Consider the following 17,507-nt stretch of genomic DNA (forward strand, 5'->3'; position numbering starts at 1 on the left):
GAAGGAATTTGTCTTTTTTTTTTGGATTGGAGGGAAATGAAAACGATGCGGTTTTGGGTCTTGGTGATGTGTTTTCATTTTTTTTCACGTAGGATGCGGTTACGCTGCAATTCCCCCGCATGGTTGTATCCAGCTTTTTTCATATTCTTAACTATGAAATTTCGAAGAAAAAAATATAGCACAAACCCAAAATCGTTGGGGGGAAAATTACATGCTGTAATCTACGGAGTAATGACTGTGACACGAGTTCACAAACATGGGTTGAAATTTGAAAGAAGAGATGGAAAATGCAGAGAAATGAAGAAGAAGTTTCTCAATAACTTTTTTGTTTTTCAATTCCCTGGGGACGAAGTGATTACGCAGACCCACTTACCTCCACCCAAATAAAAGTAAAAATAGAAATAATTGGTTAAAAGCCAAAGATGCCATAAAATTAAACTTGACAATAACATGTTAGATCTGATTTTAAAAATAAAAAAATAAAAAAGAAACCTATTTACAAGTCTAATTTTTAAGTCATCCAATATATTATTGATGTGGAAGTCTTTTGCGTTAATAACATTTTAATAAATTATCTCGCTATCTCAAATTTTTCATCAAAATATGAATCGATAGGTATCATTTTGTGAAAAAGCAAACGATCAATTGAAAGAAAATGAAAAAAAAAAAAAAAGGTTCACAGAGATACTAAAGTTAAGTTGAAGTGAATGAAATTGTTGAGGAAATATTATGTTTTATAGTGAAAAAATATAACCGATGGAGATATGACCGTTGTAAAAAAATACAACCGTTGGAAATTAGAAAAATATGACCGTTGAAAAAATATGAGCGTTGTAAAAAAAAGACCGTTAGAAAGTTATATCTGTTAGAAATAATATAAATGTTAAAAAATGTGTACTTTTTTAATAACGAATAAATATTCAAATTAGAATTAGAATTAAAATATTTGAAAAGACCAAAATCGATATTTTAATAGAATAATGATAGATTTAGAAAGTCTGTTAGTTTTTGTTGTTGAGAAGTAACTAACTAAATTTATAAAAGTAAATTTTCTAGTCAAATTTTAGCTAAACTTTGGCTAGTCTACTACAAATGCTCTAAGAGAATTAGCAATGGCCTAGCTATTGCCAAGATCAAATTTTGACTAAAACTTGAGGTTTTGGATAAAGTCAAAGTAATAATATCATAATATCATCTAAAGTTAAAATAATAATATAATATTATATATTTTAATAATTTTTTATTTTTTATTTTTTATTTTTTATTTTACAAATACACTCTATATATTAATTAATACTTTAATTTTTACTATCCAAAAAAATTATTTAACATGAAGAAGAAATAAAGAAAAAAGGAAGAAAAAGGCCATCTCCTCGACCAGGGTTCGTCGAGGAGCTTATTGCAGGTAGTTGTTAATCCTATTACTCTGTTCTATGCTCTGATTTCTTTTTTATATGACTAATATTTTGATTAATCGTTAGAAAGTGAAGGAACAAGAAGAGAATGTTGGAGATAAGGTATATGGATGATTATGCCAATAAAAATGTAGTGCTTTATATTTGTAAAGATCTTGTAGAAGATATTTTTGAGGACTTGATTTCGTCATATATTATGCTGATATTACTCTCTCTCTCTCTCTCTCTCTCTATGTGAATTTTATCTTGGAATTATCATGTGGAAACGAAAAATTAAACTAAAATGAGGAATTTGAAATAGGTACTAAAAACGTTCTTCCTTGGTAGAATGGATCAAAAGTTTAAGAGACTTGTGAACTGCAATGCAAATATATTTGTTTCTTGGTTCTTGGAATGGATTTGCAGTGTTGAGGGGACTGTGAAAGCACTGAAAGGCAATACAGAATGATCTTGGATTGTTATTTTGTAAGGCTCTAACATCATAGATGGAATTGATCCCTGCAAAATCTTTAGGATTTAAATGACTTGATGTAATTTTTTAATGTCTTGGTTGGGCTTCTGTTGCAATGGTGTATGTTCTTGGAGGCATGCAATTATCCGTATCTTTATGTGCTTCTCATAAGCCTTTTTTATTTTTTTGGAAAAAATAACATATCTATGAAGTAAATGGCAGAACCATCAGCTATGCAGATTGTACTTTACTATAGTGCAGCTCTCATGCATGGCCTTTTCCCATTATATTCCTTTCTTGGTATGCTTTTTTTGTCAAAACAAGTACAAGAATTACTTGGCCATACTTATTCTCACGATAACCAAAAAAAAAAAAAAGTGCTAGATCATACACCTTGTTCACGGTTGAAGGCCAACTCAGAATCAAAAATTATTCTACAGTCTCTATGTGCAATTGTTTTGCTTTTTTACTCTGTTAGTGATTCATGTAGTTTTCCTCTTTTTACTTCTAAAAGAAAAGTATTTTCTTATACATGTAGTTTTGCTGCTTCATATGATTTGATGCATTTACAATATCTAACTTGTTTTTTCTCTCTCATTCTTGATATATCTAAAATTATGCCTGAGGCTACAAATATTATTGTAAGTGTTTTCTCTCTTTCTTGATTTTATTGTTAGGTTTTTGGTAATGTAAAAAAAGCTAGGGAAATTCTAGTTCAAGCACCTGAGCATGTCAAACTTTCAAAACCAATTCTTGAGGTCTGTACTCAGTTTGTGAAAATATATGTTGGGGTCGGTACTTCTCGTATTAGGGCACTATACCAAGAAGCAAAGGCAAATGTATGTGTTGTTTCAGCTCTTTCATTCACTACATGACTTATAAGTCATTTTCTTTGTAATAGGTCTGGTTATCCAATTGCACTAACAGTCGTATTGAAATTTTGAAGGTATTGGTTACTAACCTGCATGGTTGGTGTTTAGCTCAACATAGTTGAGGTTGCTACTGTCAATATGATACATGATGGAAGAGCTGAGATAAATAGTTCTGGAAATAGAAATCTGAAATAGTTATGTTTCCACTTGAATGTTTTTATTAGTGTCAAATCACTAAACTCTTTATTGCTATTGGGTTCTCATTAGGAGTTTTTCTTTAAAACATGTTAGCACAATTTTAGTTCTTTTTTTGAAATTGTTATTAGTGTCAATTTGAATCTCCAAGGTTTGTATATAATTTTTTAGCTTATGTTAAATAATTTTTTATTATAATTTTTGGCTCATTCTCATCTATTTTTGCTTTTACAATTTTATTTATTTATTTATGAATTCTTTTAGCATTTGCTGTGAAAACAACTCGCAGCAAATATATATTTTTTTCAGAAGGAAGTATTTTACACTAAATGTTCTAGTGGGTAATACTAATACTTACCTACCTCTCGTGGTAATTGCTCTTATTCCCACAAGCATAAACGATAATGTACGTGCTTTTGTGATGAACTTCATAGGCTTTTGTCGATAGAAGTGTCGTAGGAAAAGATAGGTATATTGGTCATGATTTAAATTTTTAATGGGCTATAATACTTTTTTTGACGAGTTTTATCCCACGAGCTTCCTACAACAAAATTTTGTGGAAATAGGGTTTTTATCCTATTCTCAGAAAAAATCTGCTTTTTGCCTCAAAACTCATTCATGGAAAATTGCAGTTTCTATTATGGTGAGGTAATACTTTTTAAAAAAATATTATTTTGGTTGATGAATAGTAACTCACCAAATATGGCTATTATTTTCTATTTATTATATAGTTCATAACTTGATTTGAAGTGAATTGGCTAGTCCAATGCAGTTGATTTTGAAAAAAATTAGTCAAAATTTGAACTTGGCTAGCATTTGGCTAGTCCAATGCTATTGCTCTAAAAAATAATGGTATTGGCTTAGCCAAATGTCAGTGCCTAGTCAAATTTTGCCTGAATAACTCAAAAATAATCTATATTGAAGTAGTCAAAATTCTAAGCACTTTTAAGGTGTAATAAATTCATCAATTTCTCTAAATTTGATACGCCACTATTCACATTTAAAACAATATTTTACTCTATAAATTTTCTCAATGGCTATTATGAATTTGCAAAATAAAAATAAAAATTATTATTAAAATATATAATATTATTTTGAGTTTTGGAAGAGGATAGTGGATTAACTCGAAACTTTAACTTTTAGTCAAATTTTAAATTTGGCAATTGCCTAGCTAATGCCAATGCTCAGTGAAACCGTAAGGTGGTGGGGAAGAGTACGATCGAGCGGTGAGGGCTACAGTCCGACAATCACCAGCAACCTGGTGCTGTCGTCGTTGTTTCCACGGTGTAACTTCGGTTGGACTTTGGTCCAAGGTTGGGGAGGCCACAGGGAAGCACGGTGGGGTTGCTGTCCAGCGTGCTCTGTTGCTGCGTGGGCTGCGGCTGTTGGACTTCACCGTTTACGGCAGTGGGGTCGTGTGGGACTGCTCTGTTTTGCAGTTGGCTAGAACAGGGGTTTGCCGTGTGGGGTTGATGCGTGGAGGAAGAGGCTCACGGCGTGGAGGGAGCGTGGTGGTTGTTGCGGTGTGGAAGAGAGGTGGCTGTCCATGCTACTCTGCTATGGGTTGCTTAAACAGGGGCAACGTAGGTTGTCTCACGATGCAGCGGCGTGGTCTTCATGGAAGCTGTGTTCCCTGCGACAAGGTGTTGAGTGGAGGCCGTGAGGGTGTTGGTGGACTGGAGGGGGCGGCCACAACGTGAGGCTTGGCAGAACAGTGGGTTGACGACCACCCTTGCAGCGGCTGGGACTTCTCTTCGTGTGTGAGGGGATCGAAGTAATGTGCGTGGATGTGTATAAACTATAAAGTATAAATAGCCGTGAACCCTAGTGTGCTTGAAGATGGAGACGTGCATGGAGTGGAGTTTTTATAGAAACGGTTTGGGTTTGGTTTTAGGTGTACACGGTTTGGGTTTTTTCGTGAGTTTTCGGCCTTGGGTTGGTCTTTATACGTATATATTTGTACTCCTTATTTGTTTTCTGTAGGATCCTTATTTGGGCTCCGACGAAAGGGTTGGCTTGCTTAAATGATCCAAATAACCTCTTGGGCTTATCCATATTTTCATAATATTCAATAGATTTTAATGGGCCTGGTCTCTAAGTTCAAAATAAATCTAACTCGTCTAATAAATTTTTATGAGCTTTTAGAATAATAGTTGAGCCTATCACCAATTAAATAGGACCTACTTCATCCATAAATATTAATTAAACTTTAACCTAATTATTGAGCTCAATAATAATTCATAATTCACCATAATAAAATTGGGTAAGTGGCATATCCAAAATAACTCATTTAACTTAATTTAAGTTCAATAAAATTATTCTTATTCAATCTCTCAATAATATTATATTGGGTCATTACAAATGATAATTACCTTAATTAACGGGGGAGCAACCATGAAAAGAGCATTTATGAAATATTTGTATTTATGTGTATAAGAACTATAATGAATAAAGATAAGAAATAGCAACTCTCGTAGCTTATGCATTAGGGAAAATGTTAAAAATATAATATAAATAACTAAATTTACTTCTTCCTATTAGTTTAAACTTTTCAAATAAGTAATGATTTCACAAATACATACAAATTTGGACAGCAACGGATATGAGAAAAGAAAAAAATGTGCCACAACAGCTAGCTTAGAATTCATCAATCATCTGTCTAAAAAAAACACATAAAAAAGGCGGCCAGGGAAAGGCCTCATTCTTCCCGACTAGTACGCCACATATTGATAGAACATCCATATATACATCATGCAAAATGAGAACCCATGTGAATCCCCATTTTCATTTTCCGATCAAAGGTGCTGGATCCATAGGTTGAAGCAAACATGTCAACAAGAAGGCCGAAATGCATGGATACATACAAGTAAATAGGAACACTAGCTAAACCAATAAGAGGAATGACAATCCAGGATTCTCCACACAACATAATCAAATAGCAGAAGAGAAGGCTATCATCATTGTTGCAATGGAGAAGAAGAGGGTGGAAAGACCCATTATCATCTTAGCTGTTAAGGATCTTCGGAAATATTTCGCTTCAAAACGTGATGTGAGGATTCCCAAAAATATCAATACTGAAGTCGAGGAAGAAAAGAGCGATAGGGAATCTGCTATTATAAAGATCTTAAACAATTTTCTGTTTAATAAAATTGGAAAACCTGTATCTTGATTGTTACCTCCTGGGACGATAAATGCTGCAGCGAACATAATAGTCATAATGAGTGCACCTACCACTGTACAAGAACTTGCCGTGTCCTTCATCCATCGCTCTCCCTCTTCAATCAATTTTTTGTGGGTCTGCGTGAACACTTGTTCAGGAGTCAAACTGGCAAAGTTTCTTTCGTTCCTATACATGGGATTGCACAACTTCTCCACCCCCTACATTTGATCATACACAAAATTTTAGAAAGAAAAGAAACCAAAATTTCTCATTAATATTCGAAAGACTGACAATTTGATCGAACCTAGCTTATGTATCCATGGCGACGAAAGACGAGTACTTTTAATTATTGTGAAAAACACAAATAGAGGTCACAACACCGTATATATTGTCTTCCTTGAGAATATTGTATCCTCGAGATAATGCCAAACCATAAAAAAGCATACAACCACTGGAGTTCGAGATTCTTTTGTCAAAGTGATCCACTTAGAAAGAGGTCAGAAGTTCTAGAGCCACGGTGGGAGGCGAACCGATCATTTGCCAAGATTGCAAGTTGGGTTTTCTGAAGGTACAAGTGTTTGTACGTAAAAGTAATTTGTAAATTGTTACACAATTATTCTATGGTGGAAGATAACTTGGATTGGTCCGTATTATGAAGAATTTTTTTTTTAAATGAATTTCTATATACTTTGTTACTAAAATTTTGTGTTTATTACTTTTTGTTGTTTTTTAATTTCTAGATTGTGGTTTTGATACTTGTGATTGCTTTGATATTTAGATCTATATATGTGATATATATATATTGAAATATGTGAAATTCTAAATATCACACTATCATCTCATTATATAAAATCTCATTATATAAAATGTAAAACATTTATCATCATTAGGTGATCTTTTATTGAATGATTTTTTATCATCTAATAGTGATAAATATGTCATATCTCATATAATGAGATGAAAATGAAATGAAAATACGGTGCATAACATTACTAGGTTTGTAATGAAAGGAACATAAGAGTTTTCCACTAGATATTTGACCAAGTAGGATTGTCCAATTCCTATAAAACTTATCACTAAGAATTTTCTCATTGGATTTGTTAAATACATATTCAAATTTTAGCTAATATCACATGAATTTACACTTATCTATTCCATTTAAATTCAATCCTTAGATTGAATTATCCATTTACTTTCTATATAATAATAAAATATTATTAATTTAATAATTTAATTTATTTTTATCACATTTGGTAGTTCTACTAACTAAATATTAATAATAATTATATTCTAATTAAATTAATATTAAAAAAAGTATTATTAAATGTTAATAACAATTAAATTCTAAATGTTAAATATTAATTATATTCTAATTAATTTTATTTATTTATTTAGAGCAAGAAACTAGTATTTTAATATTTAATGAAACAGTTGTAATTAATTATATTTAGTAAAATATTATAATTCAAATTCAAATTCAAATTATTTTAAAAATGTCGAATTCAATATATAATCTTAATGGCATAAATTATTAAAATTTTAGCCATCCTTCGTAGATGCTAAATACTCCTAGAAGGGGATAGGGTTAAAAGGGTCTAATTTATCAATTAATTTTCTACTGCCCCGATTTTTCGAAATTCGGTGAAACACTGATTACAGTACTAGGGTTCTCGGGCTACGGCTATTCGTCACGATCACCAAGGCAATTATGTCAACCTATAAGGTCAGACAGTAATAATGACAGTTCCCAACGGAACATAGTAGAGCATTTCCATCTCAGGCCTCGTATCACTATTATTCTTAAATTACAGAGAAGAATTTAAAGAAAAGCTCAAAAATCTCATTCTCGATTTTAAAATTTTGATTTAAGAGATAAACCGTTTATTTTTTAAATTATTTTTTATTAATATTTTATTTAAATAAATAAAATAAATTCTTTTTTTAATTAACTACATTTTTTCTTATATTCATATTTATTATATTTTTAAATAATAATTTTAAAAATATTATTAAACTCGTAAAAAAATAATTTAAATTTTTGTTTAAAATATTCACTATAATAATAATTCAAAACATAAAAAAAAATATTAAGTAATTAAGTTTATAAATAAAAGTGAGAGAAAAAAATAATAAAAAAATAATAGAAGAATATTATTTTAATAAAATAGATAAATGATAAGAAATAAGATGTAAAAAATATTTAAAAAATAAATAAAATTTAAAATAAAATTATAAAAAATAATCTTAATAAAAATTTAGAGAGGGAATGTTCGTACGCGCTCAGTGGATTGGTAGTTTATTTTCTGAAAAGTAGCAAACGGAAGGCCGAAACCTCTAATCTCATCAAATCAAATGTTCTGGTACGTACGGATTTGCTTCCTCGATCACTTTTCTGAATAGAGAAATACTATAAACTAATTTACTACTTTTAAATTCTTATTAAATAAAATAATAATTTTTTAAAATTTAATTTTAATTTGATGTATCTAAAATTTAAATAAATTATATTTTATAAAAAATAGTAGATAAATTATAGATGAGTTGTATATATTTGATAGAGAATGTACTACTATTATAATTTTTTTATATAAAGTTAAATTTATAAATTGATATAATTTTATATGATAAATTAATTATATTTTACATAAAAATAATTTTATAATTTAACGTAATAAATTAAGTTATATCAATCTATGAATTTATTTTTATAAAATTTGTTTATAATCAAATATATTTTGTAACATGCAGTATGAGTAAGGATCAGAGCATGCACGCAAAAATATATATATAATTAAAGGGGGAGTGCTGACCTTAAACCACTGTACTTCTGTTTGCATCTTCAAAGCTGCACCTGTGATATCCTCAAGTAGTGGAGAGAATTCTGTTAACGTCCCTGCTACATGTAATATGTTATTGCCGAGATTATCTCGAGTTGATAGTAACGTAGCTTTCGTCTCTTTTAAACCGAATATCATTCCAAAGATTATAGCCTGTCGATGTTGGACAGCAGACATAAGTACGTTTCTTGTTTTGCCATCTCGGACCCAGTACAAAAGCTCTCGTTTTTCCTCCACAATTAAACTAACAAAGCCAATGATCCCTGCTCTCACAGCAGTGAAGATTGCTTGCGCAAGACCACTTTCTATCCCGATTTGATATTCGTTCATAGTCCAGCTCATCGAGTCAAACATAACAAACAGAAGACGTAGGTATTGTTTTTTTAACGACCGGATCGACATTGAATCGGCGGCCTGATCATGGGTTCCTTTGAAATTACCAAAACATTGTCAATTTAACTGTGCGAGACTAATGGAAGAGAATCTACTGATCATCAAGCAGCTTATAAATAGACTTGAAAATGGTTAAAGCAATATCTAGAACTCGTAGTGCAAAGTAAAAAATAATTTACTCATGACTCAAACGTTATATAAAAATTAGTAATAAAAGAAAAAAAAAATAATGAGGCGTTTTTGAAGTTTGGACAAATATATACACAACAAGAAAAACGAATTTTTGTGATCAATTTATTGCGACTAAAAGATTTTTCGTAACTAATTTTAATTACAAATAGTCATTTTGTTGGAATTAATTAGTAGCAAATAAACAGTTTTCTTATAGTGATATATTAAGATTGCATGATCACATGCATATGGAGTTCAAACATGTTTATAGAAATCTCATTAAAACTCGCCTGATCCATGATCTCGATCGTCCTGATAATTAGACTATAACAAATTATATATGCAAGTAGTGATCACCATTGATCATTACTAATTGGTATGCTATCAAGAAAAGTAAATGACAAAATTAGACTCCTTCGTTAACATATATATAATAATGCACAAAATGGAAAATATAAGGTCTTCCACATGGCTTTATATATATTATAATTCAGATATTAGGATATTTGAAAATTGAAGTCGCCCAAAGGGCCAAAATTAATATGATTTACATCGTTAAAGTACGCCAAACACTTGAATTTAAGAAAGTTTAGGCAACAACTTACCTGATCCGCCGATAGATCCAGCATGAGTTTGTCCCTCCTTTCGATTGTCCAAATAATATTTAAAAATATCCGCATGACGAGGAGAAACGAGCTTAACTTCCTCAAAAAAAAAAAAAAAAAGTCAATAAATGTTAATAATTGACAAGTAATAATTTTGATGAATAATAGTATTGCTAAATTATATTTCGATGGCGTACGTAGATTCTTTTCTATTTCCTAATTTTATTTTCCTCTCCTATATATATATATATATGATTATTTTCTATTTCCTAATTTTATTTTCCTCTCCTCTATATATATATATATATATATATATATATATATATATGTAACGAGCGGCTCAATGCAAAGAGGTGTGCATAGTCAATATATATATCGACGAGTCTAATTTCTTACACAGCGATGAAGATATACATATAAATATATATATATATATATATATATATATATAATAAGGACTATAAGTTTGGATGAGGGGTAAAATATTTTTAGGCTAGAATAAATAATTCAACTGAAAACTTTTAGGAACACATGAATCAACAAAGTGATATGATAAATAAATAAAGTGAGTAAAAATATAAAAAATAAAAAAATAAATTTCAAAATTTAATTCTTCTAACAATTTTGAAAATTTTACGTGTAAGCTTTTTATATGTTACAAATAAAAGAAAGAGGCCGCTAAACTTTGGTAACGAGTTAGATACGAATTATTAAAAAAAAAGATAATTATATATGAAAGATAAACTAGGCTTTGGGTTTTCTTAATAATGTATAATAATAAATTATATTAAAAGGTTTTAAGTAGCACGAGTTACATACTGCATAACTAGCTATATACCCGACCAAACGTGGATTTTTTCATTAAATTAATATATTTCATTCAAATAATTATAAATTTTAAAAGAAAAATAATATAATATTAAATTATAATTTTCTTCAAATTAAATACAAGAGGAAAAAAAGTTTATTGGAGACCGAAAACTAATTTTATGATGACAAAAATATCTCACTTAAAATTAGGTTATCATGGAAAATATACACCCCTTAGTTTTTGACGAAAGATGACCATATATATTATAAACTTATACGAGCATTAAAATTATGAAAAGTTGGGAAAGATGGACAACTAAAGCACTCAAGTAAAAAAATTTCTTAGGAGCCTTGGGGCTCCTCCCCCGGCTTCGTCCCCGGCCTGTTCTTACTCATGTGGGCAATCCACTGTTGGATGATGTTAAATGGAATTTATGCAGAAATCATATCAATGCTAGATCATGTATGCATGCATGGATATATAATGAAAATTAGCAAGAAGAGAAGATATCAGAGATATATGAGTGGTACTAACTCATGGTCATATGATTCCAAGGCGCTTTCAGAAATTCAGCCCCGAATAGGGAACTCGTACCAACAAATAGGGACAAAGGGCAGATGTTGTCTGTGTCTAGAGTAATTGCCAAACGTGGACAACGCCGGATTAACCTCTCAGCGAGATCTAGTTTTGCACCGTACATGATATACACATACAACGTCATTAGAAAAAAAGAATTATATATATTCATACATGAATAGAATAAAGTTAGATATAATTATAAAGTGTGTAAATATCGAACAATTTTTTTAATCAATTATTTAAAAAATGTGGAGTCTACAGCTATTAGATTTTTTTTTTCTTTTTTTATGATGTTGGTCTCTTATTTATTACATTTTTTAAAGTAAATGGGCAACACTTACCTACTCTATAATTGTAAATATCATTTATCCATATGAATAGTGTATATATATATATAAAGTCGCAGAAATGAAATAATAGGAAGGCCAGAAAGAATAACGGCCGATTAAAACTGAATATAACCGACGTCAGACGATTGTTACCATAATGTGCAGTATGTATAGCTTTGGTTACAACTGTAGCACCAAGGGGGCCTCTTTCGGGCAGTAGCTCTTCAAACGGGGTCGTAACATAGAGATAGTGGGCCAATTCTGTTTGCCCATGACGAAGAGCCAGAACAATTGGACTATCTAATCCCCGATTATTTCCAACGGTTACCAATTCCGGGTTCTTTGTTATCATGCATTCCACCATTCGCTGGTAACCACAAATAATTGTCAGAGCTAGAGCTGTCAGACCTTCATTATCTCGTATTTCCAAGTCTTCTTTCGACATCTTCTCCTCCACCAACCATTTGGCTATATCTTCACACTGAGCAAGGACTGCAAAGTGAAGAACCGTCTGTCCCAAATGTGTAATTTTTGCCCTCACCGAATCGGGATGCTGCGTAATGAACTCATTTGCAACTTCCCACTCACTGTTTCGCACGGCCTCGTACAACTTCGTATACTCACTAAACCCAGTGGTCTGGTTCATGTTGTCCCCTATTATATATATTAGATAGATAGTGAGTTACCTTGAAGCTACTAGCAAGCTAAGATAGTTAGGAATTTTAATACTGACCGAGTGGTACTACAAGTACTTTGAATTCTTTTTATCCGTACGTATATATTCAAAACCAGATCTAACCCATTATTCCTTTAGCGATAGTACTTTTGGTTCATTAAAGCTGAATTGGCATATATACTATAATCCCTGTGGCAATTTGTGTTGGTGATCAGCTAGACAAAATTTGCAGTAAAAATGAAAGTAATAGAGATAGAGAATGTCACCGCCAGCTGCTAGCAATTTTAAGCTGACTCGGCCTTCTTGTGCGGGGTGCTCATACTTTTTAGCCAATTTATCCCACAGAATTTTGGCAGAACTAATACCCTTGATCTCAGATAGTATGTTCATCCCACATGAAATTTGAATTGCATGTAAAGTTGCAGCATTCTTCTTCCTCCAAGCCTTGAATTCAACCTCATGATCATCGTCCTCTGGTTTACAAGGAGGTTCCATGCTTGTTTCAATGATGTCCCAAAGATCTTGGGCCAACAAATAGTTTTTTATGCAAGAACTCCAGTTCTCGTAATTTTCCTTCCCAAGAAGTACTTCAGGAACAACTGTGCCTGGAAGAATAGTCGTGGCCATGCTTAATCTGTCAAATTACGAAGTAATATTCATGTTAGGTGAAATTTGGAAACAACAAATCCATAATTTTCATGATCATCCTAAAAGCAATATTTTGTGCTTATCGGCAGGGCTATGAAAAAAAATTCCAAACTCCGACTCTATTTACCCCTCCACTCCGATTATAATTGAAGTTTTTAGAGTTGAAATCGGAGTTCAAGTCGAAGTCGAAGGTTGGACTACTTCGCAACAGTTCCAATTCCGACTATATATATCTTTTAAAAATGATTTTATTACAGATATACTAATTAATACTTCTAACAAAAGGTGCAATATATATCTTTTAGAGTTTTCTTATGGATATTTCTACTTCATATTCCTGATCTAGATCGATCCTTAGGTATGGAAAGCAAAAATATATTCATAAATATAAAAGTTAGGATTGAACGACTCGATCGAACTTTGGCATGCATGCGCACCCAAAAGTCGTAAAGTACTTGTAGTGCATGAAGCCGGCCACATGCTATATAGTAGTGGTGGGGGGTGGCATGGTGCAAATATGAAAGACATAAATTTGAGGAACCTAAAGTGTCGTACGTGTCATGTGTGAGCCTTACATGGCGGCACTTGAAAGTCATGTGTGAGACTAGTGCATGCAGCGCCCTAGTCAATGTCATGTGCACCTTGTGGCGATGCTTCTGCATGCAGGCTAGATTTTGGTGGCCACAAAGACAGATTGATTGGTCATGTTGAACTGAGCTTTGAAATATATAAGAAACTAATAGCTTAATTATAGACTCGATGACCTTTGGGTATATACGTCTAATTGTGTGGGGGAAGTAGAGATCAGGGAGAATTAGCATGCAGCCACTCGATGGATAGGTTTGGAGATCAGGATCATGAATTAATTGCATATGATATTGTTAATAACTCAAATAATAGGTATACAAGACCAGCAACTGTCTGCATAAATTAAAATATGCAAATTACGCAATCTGGATTGATATCAATATATATATACACGTACGACAATAGTAATATTTTGTGCAACGTACGGTTACAATTTAATACAAAATATTTATTTCTCTCCTATTCTTTTCTGTCAACTAATAATAATAAATATATGACTCCATGCATATTTTATCTTTCAACGCTTCTAATTAATTACTTAACATTATTTTATAATATTTGAAATCGGTTGAAATCAACTATAATCTGCCCATTTTAAAAAAATTAATCATGTATACTAATAGTAAAATAGGGATGATATTGCAATTGCGTACTTACAGTGCTAGCTGGACGGGCTGTTTTAACTGCCGGACCCTGATCTATGTACGTAGTAGTTGTGATGAACGTGGAAGAACTTAACTTGAAGAGAGTTTATATAGCCATGCATGCATCTTATATGCACGGTGCGTGCTCTTTTTCTTTTTCCTGGTGAATACTCTTTTTTATTCTTTTGACCTTTATTCTTTTGTCTGTGGTCCGGTTGGGTATATATGGCTGTAATATGTACGATAAATTTATAAGATTTCTCAAAATTAAGTATTTTCTAGTGCATTTTATTTTTTTTCTTGGAGAAAATAAAAAGATAGTTTGAATTAACACTTATTTTTGGCTATTATTATTGATCAAGTATAATTAGTAAAATCGATTTTTTTTTTTTTTTTTTTTTTGTGAACCCTGATCACAATTTTTCTATATAGAGAATGTTGGATAGAGGTTTTCAGGTTATTTTTTTTTATTTCGATGTTGTGACTAATGGAAAATTACATACTTTAGGTCAAAACACTTATCCACAAATTTTCAATCGCGCGCTATTTCAACATTCCATCGATCAATTAGGAATATAATACTAATAAAAACTTTTTAAAAATAATATAATATATAATATGATCATGTGCTGATTTCTAGAGCAGATCATCTGAAAACTTGCATGAGATCATACGTACTTCTCAAGAAAATAACATATTGCATACTTCTTGGGCCATCACCTTTTATGGTTTTTTATGGGTCACATTGCTTCTTTTGGCATCAGCTAAAGTAAAGATATAACTTTATCTTAACGCAACGTTTTGTCGTGGAACACAAGGAGGTTATGATTCTACTATAGATCATTAACATTCTTTTTTTTTTTTTATTTAAATTTGAAGACTTCTGAGAAAAAAGTTTGAATGTTGCACTTTTGATGGATGTCTCACTTACGATTCAAGAAAACGAAGAACAAAGTACACGTCTGACGGGCAGACAACCTTTGGGATTCTTTACTTGCTTCAATTTTCCCTAGAAAAAAAAAATACCGATTCTATCGTAATACTTTGCTCCAGCTCTGTACCATTGGTCCATTGGTTTCTGCAGCCAGCAGGTTCAAGTGTATGGTTGACTGCTCTCTGCCAATTTTCCTTGGGAATCCAATTTTGCCAATTTTCTCTTCTAGTTGGTGTAATAATAATTTACTTTGCCGCACCTTCAAGATTAGTGGATATCATTTAATGGCAATTTAAACAAAAAAACATCAAAAAAAAAAAAAATCCATTTCCGGTCTAAATTTGAAATCCGGATTCTTGTTCGGAAATATTCGGAATCTCGTGCTGAAATTTAGATGAACAATCTTAAATTAAGAAATATTTGAATTCGAAAATGATTTAAGATGAATTGAGATGGATTGTAAATGATAATGAGATAAGTTATGAATAGTAATAAAATTTGTAAGTTAAAATTGTTTAGTAGTAATGAATAATAGTGAGATGAGTTAAGATGAATTGAAATAAGCTATGAATACAAACGTCTCCTTAATCTCTACTTTAAATAAATAATAAATACTATAAAAATTAATTCAAATAATTTTGCTCATTTAAAATATTCAAAGTTTGAATAAAAACTTAAATAGAATTTTAATCTAGAGTAGAATAATAACCTCCATGTGATCCACGACAAAACGTTGCGTTATGATAACTATATCTAGTATCTTTACTTTATCTGATGTTTGTCTGTACTTTATCTGATGCTAAAAGCCTGAAAGAGGCGATGGCCCAATCAGCAGTATTTTATGATCAGATTGCTCTTTTTTCCTTCATCTTCCTTCACTCTTCCCTAACGTGAAATTACTCTCTTGTCATTGGAATTTTTATTTCTTTTTATTTTTTATTTATTATTTATTATTATTATTTTTTAAGTCATTGGATTCTTTTACTTGGCAACATTCTTATGTCTATTTTGCTCATAACCGTGTAGGATGACGAGTGGATAACGATAAAAAGAAAGAGAAATGCTTGGGATTCCGATAATGGGTCCCGAGCATTTCTCCCGACAGTATTTTTTACGGCTTTTTTTTTTATGATTTTATTATTTATTTAGCGATTAAAAAAATATATTTTAATGATGTTATAAAAAAAATTTTTAAATATTTTAAGTAAACCAAAAAATTGAATGAAAATAAATAAGAAAAAATAGAATTATTTTTCTTTTTGCCTTAGACATCCTCAGGCTACATCTCTCGAAAGATGGAGCACTACTTTTGTTTGTTTTCACAATTTCTATCAACTCATCTCATTTCATCTTATCTAATCATTACAATTTTCTTAAATTTTTATATAAAATAAAATAAATAATTCAATTTTTTTAAATCTCAAAATAAAAATAATATTAAAAAATATATTCTAACAATAATTTATTCAAATTTTAACTTTAATCTCAACTCATCTCATCTCATTCGTAAAAACAAACAAAAGAAATTATGAGTATCATTACTGGGATAACATAGTTCATTGTCCCGTTTATTTTTATTTTACTCCCTCTCCATCGGAGCAATGTAGTTATTATATTGGAGCTTTTATATAAGGTATCTCACCTCTTCTTACGTTGATCTTTTAATTTAATACAATTTTAATTATCATAAATAAATAATCATATTTTCATAATTTTATTTTAAAAATACTATAAACAAACAATATTTAAATGGTAACGTGGCACTACCATATGTCCACTCATGGCAGTGCCACGTCTGCCTGGAAATGGCGTTTCTGTCCCTTAATGACCCATTACAGATCAAATTGTGTTCTTGCTTGTTTATGTCATCAACAGGTGAAAGGATCACAACTTAAAACTTTGCCAGTGAAATTGTACAAGAGCTTTATGCAGTAGTGAGTCTCGTCGCTGGGTTCATCAGATGCCGACGTTGTTGCTTATACTTCATATGAGGGGCGGAGCTGATCATGTTTAACTTAACCCTTGTCTGCAAAGGAAACCTTTGCGCATATTTGAAGTCACTGAGAAAAAATTATTTAGAAAAAGGAAAAATTTTGAGACATTGTGTATTCTTGGCGTTTTTCTTTTTCCCGACAGATCTACATAAATTATGATTTTTTTTAGTAACACTAGGTACAAACTCACATAAATTATGATTTT

General features: G+C 31.2%; 1 protein-coding gene across 1 annotated transcript; it reads right to left on the bottom strand.

The window, feature by feature from the left end:
- Positions 1-5,554: 5,554 nt before the first annotated feature.
- On the bottom strand, positions 5,555-14,456 carry LOC109014979. Its single transcript, XM_035685020.1, has 7 exons — positions 14,388-14,456; positions 12,761-13,128; positions 11,972-12,472; positions 11,445-11,591; positions 10,100-10,195; positions 8,904-9,358; positions 5,555-6,311 (listed from the first exon to the last, which is right to left on the bottom strand). Exons 2-7 carry the CDS (start codon positions 13,119-13,121, stop codon positions 5,865-5,867), a joined length of 2,007 nt encoding a protein of 668 aa, XP_035540913.1. The 5' UTR covers positions 13,122-13,128; positions 14,388-14,456; the 3' UTR covers positions 5,555-5,864.
- Between the last annotated feature and the right edge of the window lie 3,051 nt (positions 14,457-17,507).

This window comes from Juglans regia, chromosome 14 (assembly GCF_001411555.2).
Source record: "Juglans regia cultivar Chandler chromosome 14, Walnut 2.0, whole genome shotgun sequence".
Taxonomy (NCBI): Eukaryota; Viridiplantae; Streptophyta; class Magnoliopsida; order Fagales; family Juglandaceae; genus Juglans; species Juglans regia.